Source organism: Pseudorasbora parva, chromosome 1 (assembly GCF_024679245.1).
Source record: "Pseudorasbora parva isolate DD20220531a chromosome 1, ASM2467924v1, whole genome shotgun sequence".
NCBI lineage: Eukaryota > Metazoa > Chordata > Actinopteri > Cypriniformes > Gobionidae > Pseudorasbora > Pseudorasbora parva.
In genome coordinates this window covers 2,859,615-2,873,123 of record NC_090172.1, presented here as the reverse complement: position 1 = coordinate 2,873,123, position 13,509 = coordinate 2,859,615, and the positions used below count along the sequence as shown (strand labels likewise).

General features: G+C 40.6%; 1 protein-coding gene across 1 annotated transcript in view; it reads right to left on the bottom strand.

Annotated features, from left to right (window-relative positions):
• cdh15 (cadherin 15, type 1, M-cadherin (myotubule)) overlaps nucleotides 1-13,218 on the bottom strand; it is a 48,021-nt gene extending 34,803 nt beyond the window's left edge. The window contains exons 1-2 of the mRNA XM_067452050.1: nucleotides 13,176-13,218; nucleotides 8,984-9,075 (exon numbers count right to left, since the gene is read on the bottom strand). Coding sequence (XP_067308151.1) covers nucleotides 8,984-9,034 — 51 coding nt within the window. The 5' untranslated portion in view covers nucleotides 9,035-9,075; nucleotides 13,176-13,218. The remainder of the gene's footprint in view (nucleotides 1-8,983; nucleotides 9,076-13,175) is intronic.
• Between the last annotated feature and the right edge of the window lie 291 nt (nucleotides 13,219-13,509).

The window sequence follows — 13,509 nt, the reverse complement described above, 5'->3', positions numbered from 1 at the left end:
TTCAGGACAGTTTGATGAACGTCCAAGAAAGAGCAACCTTTGGGTCTTTTAGTACGTTGGGAAGAAAACATTCCAGCACACAGTTGCTGCTCTCTGTGTCACATCTAACCCAGTTTAGCTCAACTTTTACCAGAGTAAGACATTCCTAAAGCTCCACACACACACACACACACACACATGGCAGGGTCAGCTGGTGCGGGCCGCGGCGCTGATGGTGTAGGCGTGACTAACAGAATGAGATATGCCACATTGCTGAAGAACTGAGTGTGGAACACATTAGGCCTTTGCGTCTGTGTCCAACAGAGATTTCAACTACTTTTAGTGTGTGTGTGTGTGTGTGTGTTTGTTTTTGTGAAATATCAGGACTCAAATGTGGGGACATTACCCATGTCCCCACTTTTCAAAAGGCTTATAAATCACACAGGAGGAGTTTTTATTAGAAAGTAAAAATGCAGAATGTTTCCTGTGATGGGTAGGTTTAGGGGCAGTGTGTGTGTGTGTGTGTGTGTGTGTGTGTGTGTGTGTGTGTGTGTGTGTGTGTGTGTGTGTGTGTGTGTGTGTGTGTGTGTGTGTGTGTGTGTGTGTGTGTGTGTGTGTGTGTGTGTGTGTGTGTGTGTGTGTGTGTGTGTATGTGTGTGTGTGTGTGTGTGTGTATGTGTGTGTGTGTGTGTGTGTGTGTGTGTGTGTGTGTGTGTGTGTGTGTGTGTGATGGGTAGGTTTAGGGGTAGGGGCAGTGTAAGGGGATAGAAAATACAATTTGTACAGTATAAAAACCATTACGTCTATAAAATGTCCCCATATGTCACTAAATCAAACGTGTGTGTGTGCGTGTGTTTGTGCATGCGTGTTCCTGGTGTTGAGTGGAAACCGCAGACGTGAGTGAAACTGCATCAAATGTGTGTGTTTTGTTGACAATGTGTGTGTTTTGTGTGTGTGTGTGTGTGTGTGTGTGTGGGGGTAGGTTTAGGGGCAGTGTGTGTGTGTGTGTGTGTGTAGGTTTAGGGGCAGTGTGTGTGTGTGTGTGTGTGTGTGTGTGTGTGGGGGTAGGTTTAGGGGCAGTGTGTGTGTGTGTGTGTGTGTAGGTTTAGGGGCAGTGTGTGTGTGTGTGTGTGTGTGTGTGTGTGTGTGTGTAGGTTTAGGGGCAGTGTGTGTGTGTGTGTGTGTGTGTGTGTGTGTGTGTGTGTGTGTGTGTGTGTGTGTGTGTGTGTGTGTGTGTGTGTTTGTGTGTGTGTGTGCGTGTGCGTGTGCGTGTGTGTGTGCGTCTGTGTGTGTGTGTGTGTGTGTGTGTGTGTGCGGGTAGGTTTAGGGGCAGGGGCAGTGTAAGGGGATAGAAAATACGGTTTGTACAGTATAAAAACCATTACGCCTATGGAATGTCCCCACATTTCACAAAAACAAACGTGTGTGTGTGTGTGTGTGTGTGTGTATGCATTTTATTTAGTTATAAAGTAGTGGCCAAAAGTGATCTCCAGCAATCACTTCCAAAAGCGAAAAATTGTCACCCTTTATTTAAATATTATAAAAAATTTGCTCCAGATTTTGTAAGCATGGTTGAGCTTGGGTCACACTTTAGAATCAAATTCTCACTATTAACTGTGACTTCTGCCTCGATAACTACCAACTACTGCTTATTAATAGTTAGTAAGGTAGTTGTTAAGTTTATTTTAAGGGATGTAGAATAAGGTCATGTAGAATAAGGCTTTATAAATACTATTAAACAGCCAATATCCTAGTAATATGCATAATAATAAGCAACTAATATGCATATTACTGGTATATTGGCTGTTTATTAGTACGTACGTATAAAGCACATATTAATGCCTTATATGAATTGCTTATTATCATGCATGGGTATGGGTGGGTATTATTAGCATGCAGCATGCATGGGTTAAATTGTTTTATTAAATTTTTAACCGAACGATTGGGTTTGTCCATAAAACAACCCAGCATTTTTTGTGGGTAAAGGCAAGCTTGTATATGGACCTCACCAGTATCATGATGATGTAAATGTCAAGTGGCATGTAGTTCATCTCTGCATGTGTGATGCTGTGTGTGTCTCAGAGACAGAATGCCGGGCTGGGCGAGAGGTCAGAGGTCACACAGGTGGCCACGATCTGTCATTTCATTCCTCAATAGGTCCAGTACATGCCTTCCATCCAAGGTCACCTCTTTCTTTCTTCCTATTATTTTATTTTAGGGAGTGTTCGAAGTTTTTTAAAGAATCAGCGGTTCTGATTGCCAGTCACGTGATCTCAGTAGTTTGCCGGTTTGACACGTGATCGAATCCTGAATCGATTCACTGATTCATTAAAGCTCCGAAGCTTCAGGAAGCGGTGTTTTGAAAGCGGCCCATCACTATATAAGTCTGTATTTCGTTTTTTTGCATACAAAAACTATTCTGGCCTCTTCATAAATGATTGTAGAGCCACTGTAGTGAGATGGGCTTTGTAACGACGTCTTTAGTGCCTTTATGGGTCTTGAGAGAGGAAATGACATTGGTGTCAATGAAGGCCTTTCTGAGCCATCGGATTTCAACACTAATATCTTCATCTGTGTGTGAAGATGAACGGAGGTCTGACGGGAGAGGAATTAATGACAGAATTTAAATTTTTTGGGTGAACTAACCCTTTAACATCTTAAAAGCAACATGACATTTATCGCTAGTGAGGTAATAACGGCGCTATTAGTACAGGCGCTGCTGCCGAACACTGTTGAGAAACAGATTCATGTGCTTAATCTCTCTCTCTAATAACTGCATTCGTCTGCTATCATTGGCTCAAGCCTCCGTTGCGAGCTCTAAAATGATGTTTGGAATTAGCAATAGAGGCGTGGGATGAGATGCATAAGAAATTAGTCAGTAACGCTTTAGATTACGGCCCGGAAAGTACTATGTAAGTAAAGCGAATTTACAGCATAACTTTCTGTAAATAATAACCCAGATAGCAAAATTGCTCTGGCCCAGATCCGGCCCACACTTGACACTTTCATCTGGCCCACTACCCGCGTGGAATGATGGCACTTGGGCGGTCCGCTCCCGTTTGCCAGATTTAGGCCACAATCAAGCCATAGCAACGCCGCATGTCAGCCATGAACAAAACGCATGAAGCAGAACTGTGTAACTAAAACGTAATTATACGTTTTAACTATAAAAACTATAAAGTAAGTGTGTGTAGGGATAAGGGAATAATTTGTAATATTGTTGTAATAAAGGGGTAACTATCAAGAAAATTAACAAATTATTTTTACTATAAGTATTTTTTAATTAAAGGGTAGTTATCCATGTAGTTACAGGGTAAGTACGAATCTGTGGGCTGTAAATTAAAGTGGCTCTTGTTATTATTAAATCTGCCCTGTAACTACACGGACTACATATCTCCCCTGTAACTACACGGACTACCCCTTGATTAAAAAATACAACCTGGTCTCATTGGCAAAACGTAGCTGTGCCAACATTTTTGCAAACCACAAAATACGTACCAATAGGTACATATCGTGACAGTTTCAAAGTGAAATGAACACTAGAGGCAGTAAAACAGCATTTTTTATCGTTTTCTTTTTTTTTTACCATAGTCCATGATTTGTAAATGAATACATTTTGGAGTTTGCGTCACTTAACCAGCTCCATATGTTCGGATTTTCTGACCTATTAAGCTCGCTTAGCTCAGCTGGTGCAGATTTGAACTTGCCATGCTGAAAGCTCAGGAACGAATCCCGTGAAACACAGGTCACGATAAAAGACGAGTTCAAAACACAAGCTCAAATGGCGTGGATACAATCTTATTTTTGTCACATTTGCTTTTGTTAACACTATCGGGTAGGTTTAGGGTTTAGTGTGGGTGTACGTTAAAAAATCAACGTAACCAGATTCACGCACATCTGTTCTGGAAAAAAACTACGCCACCCAGTGGACATTTCACTTTGAAACTGTCGCGATATGAACCTATTGAACCTATGTATTTTGAGGTTTGCAAAAACGTTGCCACAGGTACGGTTTTCCAATGAGACCAGGCTGAAAAAATACTTGCAGTATAAATCATTTGTTAAATTTTCTGATAGTTACCCCTTTATTCCCCCAATATTACATATTGTTCCCTTATACCTACATGTACTTACTTTAGTTACACTATAATTACTGAAGGTTATGCTGTAAATTCACTTTACTTATGCAGAACTTTCTGGGCTGTAATCTAAAGCGATACCAATTAGTCCTACACACAAGGTGTGTGTAATTTTACAGACAAAAACTTGACAAATGTCTTGAAATACATAATCTGAACAATGTCTCGAGTTAAGCGGAATCCATTTCAACTCGGGTCAGTTTAATTATTGAAAAATAATTGGCCGTGTGACATTTTTTCTTCGAATAATTCATCGGCTCGTCGTCAAACACGTAATATGTACACGGGGAACAGGACTGTAAAAGAGAGTGCTACCTTTTCTTTCTTCTGTTGGTGTAATTCTGTGATAATGTACATTTTAGTAAACCTATGTTTCCTTTGTTGGCCTTCTAAGTCTCCTCCCAATCATTGTCCCAACCTGCTGATAAATGCTGTTTTCTTTTAATTCTGTTCATGTGTCTTTTGGTGAGCTCTGGACACACTGATAATGTTTGCCACCTGAGAATTTAATTCGCTAAACTTCTCTGGTGATTCTCAGGGAGGAATTCCCAAAGCTGCGTCCTGGGAGAGGCTTATACCTCACTGAGATCCACACATGCCTCTGGTGGTCTCTTCGAGGGCTTGCTAATACGCCACGCAGCTGCTCCCAGATGCAGACTCAACGCCATTTGTCTCACATGGTAATCTCGGCTGTGGAAATAGGAGCTCAGGCCACGCAACGAGCAGAAAATCTGTTAATAAAGCAGGCACTGTTGAGTCCAGCTGCTGGGAGTCAGTCATCCGGGAAACTTTGTGTTTCCCCAATCCCAGACCTTCTGACACACTCAGTATCCATGTCTCCAAGATGGGAAAGTGTTAAGAGTGATTTCTTAATTAGCATGAAATGACAGCATTCTGGTTTCTAAGAATTCAATCAGGTTCAATGTTCCTGGACGACAGCAGGAATCTTCAGGAAGGTTTGAGCGTGGGAAAGAGAGTATGTGCTGTCCATACATAATGAAAAACAATAATTTGCCATTTTTATCCTATATTTTTTTAGCCTGGTCTTACCAGACTCTCGTACATTTCATTTGTACACATATAGTCTGGCCACTCTCCATTGACAAGGGTTTACAACCGGGAAGGCGGGAACTCTGTTGAGGTTTAAAACTATTGGATCTGCTGTAACCAATCGCTAACGTTTGGTCGTGCCGTATGTCATGCACCCTTCTCAAATGAAAATTCGTCAAAATAAATGTGCAGGCCACCTCAGTGATAAAACATAAAACTCGTGCATTGGGATTGTGATTTATTAACGGTGGACGGGAGAGTTTTGTGATCTGGAACGCGCCGCTCACGTGGGCCGTAACATGATTGTATGCTGTTAATAAAATATCATATGCTTGGTATGATAATAAATGCTGCTATAAATAACGGACCGATTTAAATGTTTAAGTGCTTCTATTTTCATTTGTTTGAGCGGTGATGAAATATATTGCTCTTTAAATACTTGCCAGCATTTTAAAGAAATACAAGTCTAGAAATGCATCCAAATAACAGCAAAGCAACCGTACGGTGCTCTGCAGGGGTCAAAAATGATAAAAGGATAATAAACAGTGAATTTTGAAGTGATATATTCTTGAAAACTCAGAGATGTGGATTCGGACAGCTCTTACATCACCACACGACCTGGTGTTTGTCTAAAGCAGTAACGTTAGGCAACTCGGCCGGGGATTACGCGGGTGGTGAGAGACGGACGGCAATAAAATCTCTGACCAGCCCCTGAAACTTAAATGATGGCAATACCTTCTGACCCCACGAGGAACAGTTACCGTCCGAACAGCTTCAGCAACTCCTTCATCACTAACGGAGCGAGCTGGAAAATCAAACTTTTCCTGAATTACCCCTGTTGAGGAGGAGGGCCACAACATCATGGCCACCAACAAACCTCAGCAAAGACTGTTATTGCTCCGGCTTTAACTTCTGGATATTCGGCAGCGGAGCCACAACGGAGTGAATGGTTTCGTTCGCATCTTTCTCCGCCGCCATTACTGAACTACAACTCAAACTAGCGCTCGACATCGACGTCATCGTTCTCATCACACTCCCTCTGTTCGCTGATTGGACCGGTAAAAATTTGTTCGGAGAAAACCTAAGACTACACCGCAGTCCCAGACGGAGCAATTAAAATTGAGCGGAAGCACGTAGGAGGGTAGAGCTAGGCTTAACATTTTTTAGCAGCTGGAGCGAACTTTTCCGGAAACTCAAAGCCTGCTTTGGTTTGGAATGATGATGTCACAACAACAGTTCGTTCTTTGAAGCATACACTCTAAAAATGCTGGGTTGTTTTAACCCAATGTTGGGTCAAATATGGACTAACCCAAATTTGACCCAGCATTGGATTGTTTTTTACTCCGAATTTTTTTTTAGAGTGTATCGGGGACTTTAAAGTGTGTTCAAAAGTTTTCAAGAAAAGATTACAAGATATCTTCATGGATTATCTCATTAATGTCTATTTATTTTTAATTGTGGGCGAAATGTTTGAGACAAAGTTAATGAAACATAACTAAAAAAAAACCCTGAATGAGTTATGAAAGAGCAAACTCTGAGCACATAAAAGTCTATGATAATAGTTGGGTCGAATTTTAGGGGAAAATGGGTCGAAACCAAAGACCCAAAGTATCTTTATGCATGAAGCCCATTCGGTTGTTCCTGGATTGCTCATTAATAACTAGCAATGTTTCTGCTGTTTATGTACAGCGTGATGAAAGCTTGGCCATGAGTGTGAATCTCTCATTTCAGAATCTGTGTCTCATTGCCGATCTAAACACTATCAGTGACTGTGGGGAATATTTACGGCTTTGTTTGCATTCTCACTCGTTGTCTTCATGATTACACTCGTGAGAGACCAAAGGGGGCCTCGAAACCGTAACGTCAAACCAGCTGTAAATTTCTTCTTTATTATTCATTATCAGTCATCGTGTAATCTGTCAGAACTGACGCATGTTTAGATCATTCGTTTCCACCAACCGTATAATACATCTGACGGCTAGTACGGTAAGTTCAGACACAGTTAACAATCAATTACTAAACTCTTTACCACTAAAGATGATTTTAGCAGATGTGACCCAAGGTCAAAACTGTAACCACTTCTTAAACACTGAATCTTCAGCCAATAAGATAAACTAACACGAATCAAATTACAGCGCTGCTTAAAATAAATAAAGCACAATGCAAGTCCACAACTGCTTTCCATGATTACAGAAGCTTCGCTAGTTTGAGGTTTCTAACATTTGAGCAACTCCTGCTTAAAGACAATATCAAAAACATAGCAAATGATTAGATATACAGTCAAACCAAAATGTATACACCTTCAACATTTTCTCACATCATCACAGTTTTATTCACTATGGTTTAGAAAATGGTAATAAAATATGACGAACTCAAACTCATCTTGATAATGTCAGATAACTTTTGAAAGGATTGTAATGGATTACAATCAACCATCCGCTGTTAAATTTAAAAACAAAATTAGATAATACCAATTTAGGTCAACCAATGACATAGCAATGCTCCATTTAGTTCAGTCTGTGGTGTCAAAGGTCACATTAGCAATTAAAGAAAAAACACTTCAGCAAAACAAGCTCAGCTCAAAGTGTCAATTTGATCAGTTTTACTGGTAGTCACTGTACAAATAATTATTGGGGATAACTTATTATATCTGGTATCTAAATCATTTTTGGTTTGACTATCATAATTTTTTTAAATAAAAAACCCATTGTCATAAGTATTTTACTTGTTACTTGTGTTGCAAACTCTCGCCTTATTGTGCATTATCTTTTAATATTATATTAACATTGAGTTATTTATTTCTCTGTAGTACACCTGAAAGTTCACTGATGATGGCCTGGACTTAAAGGGTTCGTTCACCCAAAAATGAAAATTCAGTCATTAATTCAATTTTTTTAAATTTGATAATAAAAGTTTATCTGCTTCAAGAACAGCGCCGTTATTACCTCACTAGCAATAAATGTCATGTTGCTTTTAAGATGTTAAAGGGTTAGTTCACCCAAAAAATGTAAATTGTGTCATTAATTCCTCCTGTGGTTGGACAGCCGTCAGACCTCCGCTCATCTTCACACACAGATGAAGATATTAGTGTTGAAATCCGATGGCTCAGAACGTTACAAAGCCCATCTCACTACAGCGGCTCTACAATGGCACAAAAACTATTCTGGCCTCTTCATAAATGATTGTAGAGCCGCTGTAGTGAGATGGGCTTTGTAACGACGTCTTTAGTGCCTTTATGGTTCTTGAGAGAGGAAATGACATTGGTGTCAATGAAGGCCTTTCTGAGCCATCGGATTTCAACACTAATATCTTCATCTGTGTGTGAAGATGAACGGAGGTCTGACGGCTGGCCAACCACAGGAGGAATTAATGACAGAGTTTATATTTTTGGTTGAACTAACCCTTCAACACCCAGGAAAGAGAAAAGAACCAGAGAGCCATTAGACACTCACCACTAGCCCCAGGACCAGGCTGCGTACGCGTTCTCCAATCTCGGTGCCATCACTATATAAGTCGTTATTTAGTTTTCTTCCACACAAAAGCTATTCTGGCCTCTTCATAAATGATTGTCGAGCCGCTGTAGTGAGATGGGCTTTGTAACGACGTCTTTAGTGCCTTTATGGGTCTTGAGAGAGGAAATGACATTGGTGTCAATGAAGGCCTTTCTGAGCCATCGGATTTCAACACTAATATCTTCATCTGTGTGTGAAGATGAACGGAGGTCTTACGGATGTCCAACCACAGGAGGAATTAATGATTGAATTTTCCTTTTTGGGTGAACTAACCCCTTAATGAGTAAAGTAATCTGCACTCACCTGACACACGACGGTCAGCAGTGCACTCAGGACCGCCACTGCCTTCATCATCTGCCTTCTGATCCAGTAAACCCGAGCCGAACCACAGCGCTCTAGAGATGCAGCAAAGCCTGAAGCAGAGTTTGCTCTGAGACCGGGACACATGCACCTCTTGGTGTGTGTGTGTGTGGGGGGGGGGGGGGGGGGGGGGCTTTTGAGTGACAGCACATGTGTTGGGTCGTCCTGAAGAGGCCCTGCCCCCACAACACTCTCCCATGACCCAGTCAATGTGAAGAACATGCTCAACTAGATGAGTACAGTTTGATGGCAAACTTTGATGTTGCCTTCACTCTTAAAAATAAAGGATCTTAAATGGTTCTTTGGCAGGTTTCTTAAAGAACCTTTCATATCCAAAGAACCTTTCCATTGCACAAAAGGTTATTTGTAGTGAAAAAAGGTGCGGTAACACTTTAGTATGGGGAACACATATTCACTATTAACTCCGACTTTTGCCTCAATAAACTCCTAATTTACTGCTTATTAATAGTTAGTAAGGTAGTTTTTGTAGTATTTAAGTTTAGGTATTGGGTCGGATTAAGGGATGTAGAATAAGCTCATGCAGAATAAGGCATTAATATGTGCTTTATAAGTGCTAATAAACAGACAATATCCTAGTAATATGCATGATCATAAGCAACTAGTTAATAGTTAATAACTGAACCCTAAAATAAAGTGTTACCAAAGGTTCTTTAGACTATAAAATGGTTAGAAAATTGTTCTTCTTCTAAAGAACCTTTCACAAAACCGTTCTTTGGGAAACCAGAAATGGTTCTTCTATGGCATCTCTGTGAAACCGCATTTTTGGTTCTTCCTGGCACCTTTATTTTTGAGGGTGTTTGACAAAGTCAGGTCTGAAAGTTTAAAATAACTTTGAACAGCTTGAAGTGTAAAGGTTTTACTCTGAGAAAGTAAAATAAATAAATAAATAAAAAGTTATTAGCATGTTTTAACAATTTGTTAGCATTAATTAGGGGAGAGCGCTTTCTGACGGTCTCAGTTTGTGTAAATTCCACTTGGGGTTTAGATTATTTATTTTTTACCACATTAATTTCACACGTCTAGTACAATTATGTAGTTTTGTTTCATTAATACAGTGTTTACTTTTTTCTTGATTTACCCCGAAGGAGTGGAAGTGAAATGTGACGACATGCCCCATAGGTGCGGTTCATCATAACATGAGCTAATGACAGCTTAACATGTAATCTGATAAAATCACAAAAATATCCAAAACAAACTAAAATGTTTTGTCAATAAAATACAATTATTAACTTTTAAAAATAAAATAATGGCATTTTTTCATCATTAAAAATACACACATTTTTGAGTTTGACAACAAACACATTGCTAATACAGCTATATGGCATAGTTAAAAACAGAATAATAATGAATAATTCCTGAACATTGACTCAGTCTTTATTTAGCCTTTTCTCGTGCTTTCTCAAAAGAATTCATAACGAATATAATATAATATCATATTTCTAATAAGGGCTCATTGTAACACGACTGGGATCTTCTTCTGTTAGATCAGAATTAAAGAACGATCTCAAGTGTTAAATAACAGAGAGAAGATTACAATAATATCAGATTTGTCTTATTTTAAATAAACACAAAAAACAGAAATGAATTTAATCTTAAGTAAGAAATTTACTTTTGCTTTGGTAAAAAATGAATGTTCAGTGATATCTTCCAAAGATTTTTTAATTTTTGCACAACTTTTTCTCTATATAGTGCTGATATGGCAACTAGTAAATACACAAAGTTTGGTCATCCTGGCGTGTGTTAAACCATGTGTGTTACAACTAACCCCGAGTTAGGTTGATAGTGTGAAATAACATGTTGCTAGTATGTTTTACCAAGTTGATAGCAGTTTTAACACAATTCTAACATGTATATTAGAATAAAAAAATCAATAAGAATAAAAAAAAGAATGTCCAAGGCACTCGGGAAATGTAATTTTTTTTAAAGCCTTTAATATATCATGGCAATATTCATTTAGAAACAGGTGACAACTACACCTATGGCGTAAAGCCTTCATCATTTTACAAACATGTTTAACACATTGCTAACATGAATTAGTACGTTATCTAATTCAGTAGCCCCGGCCAACGACTCATCTAATTTTGTAGCCCCGCCCACAGAGTCTTCTAATTCAGTAGCCCCGGCCAACAACTCATCTAATTTTGTAGCCCCGCCCACAGACTCTTCTAATTCAGTAGCCCCGGCCAACAACTCATCTAATTTTGTAGCCCCGCCCACAGACTCTTCTAATTCAGTAGCCCCGGCCAACAACTCATCTAATTGTGTAGCCCCGCCCACAGACTCTTCTAATTCAGTAGCCCCGGCCAACAACTCATCTAATTTTGTAGCCCCGCCCACAGACTTTTCTAATTCAGTAGCCCCGCCCCAACAACTCATCTAATTTTGTAGCCCCGCCCACAGACTCTTCTAATTCAGTAGCCCCGCCCAACGACTCATCTAATTTTGTAGCCCCGCCCACAGACTCTTCTAATTCAGTAGCCCCGCCCAACGACTCATCTAATTTTGTAGCCCCGCCCACAGACTCTTCTAATTCAGTAGCCCCGCCCAACAACTCATCTAATTTTGTAGCCCCGCCCACAGACTCTTCTAATTCAGTAGCCCCGCCCAACGACTCATCTAATTTTGTAGCCCTGCCCACAGACTCTTCTAATTCAGTAGCCCCGCCAAACGACTCATCTAATTTTGTAGCCCTGCCCACAGACTCTTCTAATTGTGTAGCCCCGCCCAACAACTCATCTAATTTTGTAGCCCCACCCACAGACTCTTCTAATTCAGTAGCCCCGCCCAACGACTCATCTAATTTTGTAGCCCTGCCCACAGACTCTTCTAATTCAGTAGCCCCGCCCAACGACTCATCTAATTTTGTAGCCCCGCCCAACGACTAATCTAATTGTGTAGCCCCGCCCACAGACTCTTCTAATTCAGTAGCCCCGCCCAACAACTCATCTAATTTTGTAGCTCTGCCCACAGACTCTCTAATTCAGTAGCCCCGCCCAACAACTCATCTAATTTTGTAGCCCCGCCCAACGACTTATCTAATTGTGTAGCCACGCCCACAGACTCTTCTAATTCAGTAGCCCCGCCCAACAACTCATCTAATTTTGTAGCCCCGCCCACAGACTCTTCTAGCTCAGTAGCCCCGCCCACATACTCATCTAATTCAGTAGCCCCGCCCACAGACTCTTCTAGTTCAGTAGCCCCGCCCACAGCCGATATTGGCTGTTTTTAAAAAGGGGAGCAGCTGCCCGATATGTCCCGCCCTGTCTTCCTTTTTTAGGGGAAATTACATCCACACATTGAATAATACTGTGCGTTTCAAGGAACTTCAGTGGGACTTTAAATATATTCAGTACTTCACTGACCTTCCACTGGTTCTAGATGTCGGCAAACTTAACCCATGACACCAGAAATGGTTGCGGTAACATCAAACTCAGCAACTGGTCATGTGACACCATAAAGATCTTCAGCACAGTGACCTGCATTCCACACACAGGGTCTGTTCCTCTTCTGCATCTCACTATGAATCGAATCTGATGTCTTGGCGTCAGACATTCAAACAAGATTATGAGGGCTTGTGAATGTAAAACAAAAATTATGTGCAATGACGATGTATCATTTATAATAAATATTGCAATTCAAGCTGTAAATAGAGTATTTCTACAAACGCCTCTGAACGAAAAAATCTTTTGTCAGTTTACCGTACTGTGTCCAAGAAGACAAATTAAATGAGTGTAAAGAGACATTTGGTTACTGCTTATATGAAATAAGACCACAAAAAGAAAATTGATACGGTTGTTGTATGCTAGAAAGAAATGAGTGGTTTGTCAACTAAGTGAGAAAATAGGTGTTGTGTGTGTGTGTGTGTGTGTGTATGTGTGTGTGTGTGTGTGTGTGTGTGTGTGTGTGTGTGTGTGTGTGTGTGTGTGTGTGTGTGTGTGTGTGTGTGTGTGTGTGTGTGTGTGTGTGTGTGTGTGTGTGTGTGTGTGTGTGTGTGTGTGTGTGTGTGTGTGTGTGTGTGTGTGTGTGTGTGTGTGTGTGTGTGTGTGTGTGTGTGTGTGTGTGTGTGTGTGTGTGTGTGTGTGTGTGTGTGTGTTGAGGGATGAATGTGAAGCACCTGTCTCTGTCACACTGGGCAGCAGCTGGCAGGAGCCGGTCTGTTCCTTCATCCACACAAACAACCCTTCACTTCAGCAGAGAGAGAGAGAGAGAGAGAGAGAGAGAGAGAGAGAGAGAGAGAGAGAGAGAGAGAGAGAGAGAGAGAGAGAGAGAGAGAGAGAGAGAGAGACTCGTTTCCTCACTAAAGTCTGTTTCTTACTTCTTTGACAGCAGCTTTTCTTACCATTAATGTTTTCCCTTTATGATCTGTTCACAAATGTCAATTAATTTGCAATGCTGAATATAGTATTTAGAAACGTGTCAAAAGGTCATTGCCATTCTGAGAGACACAC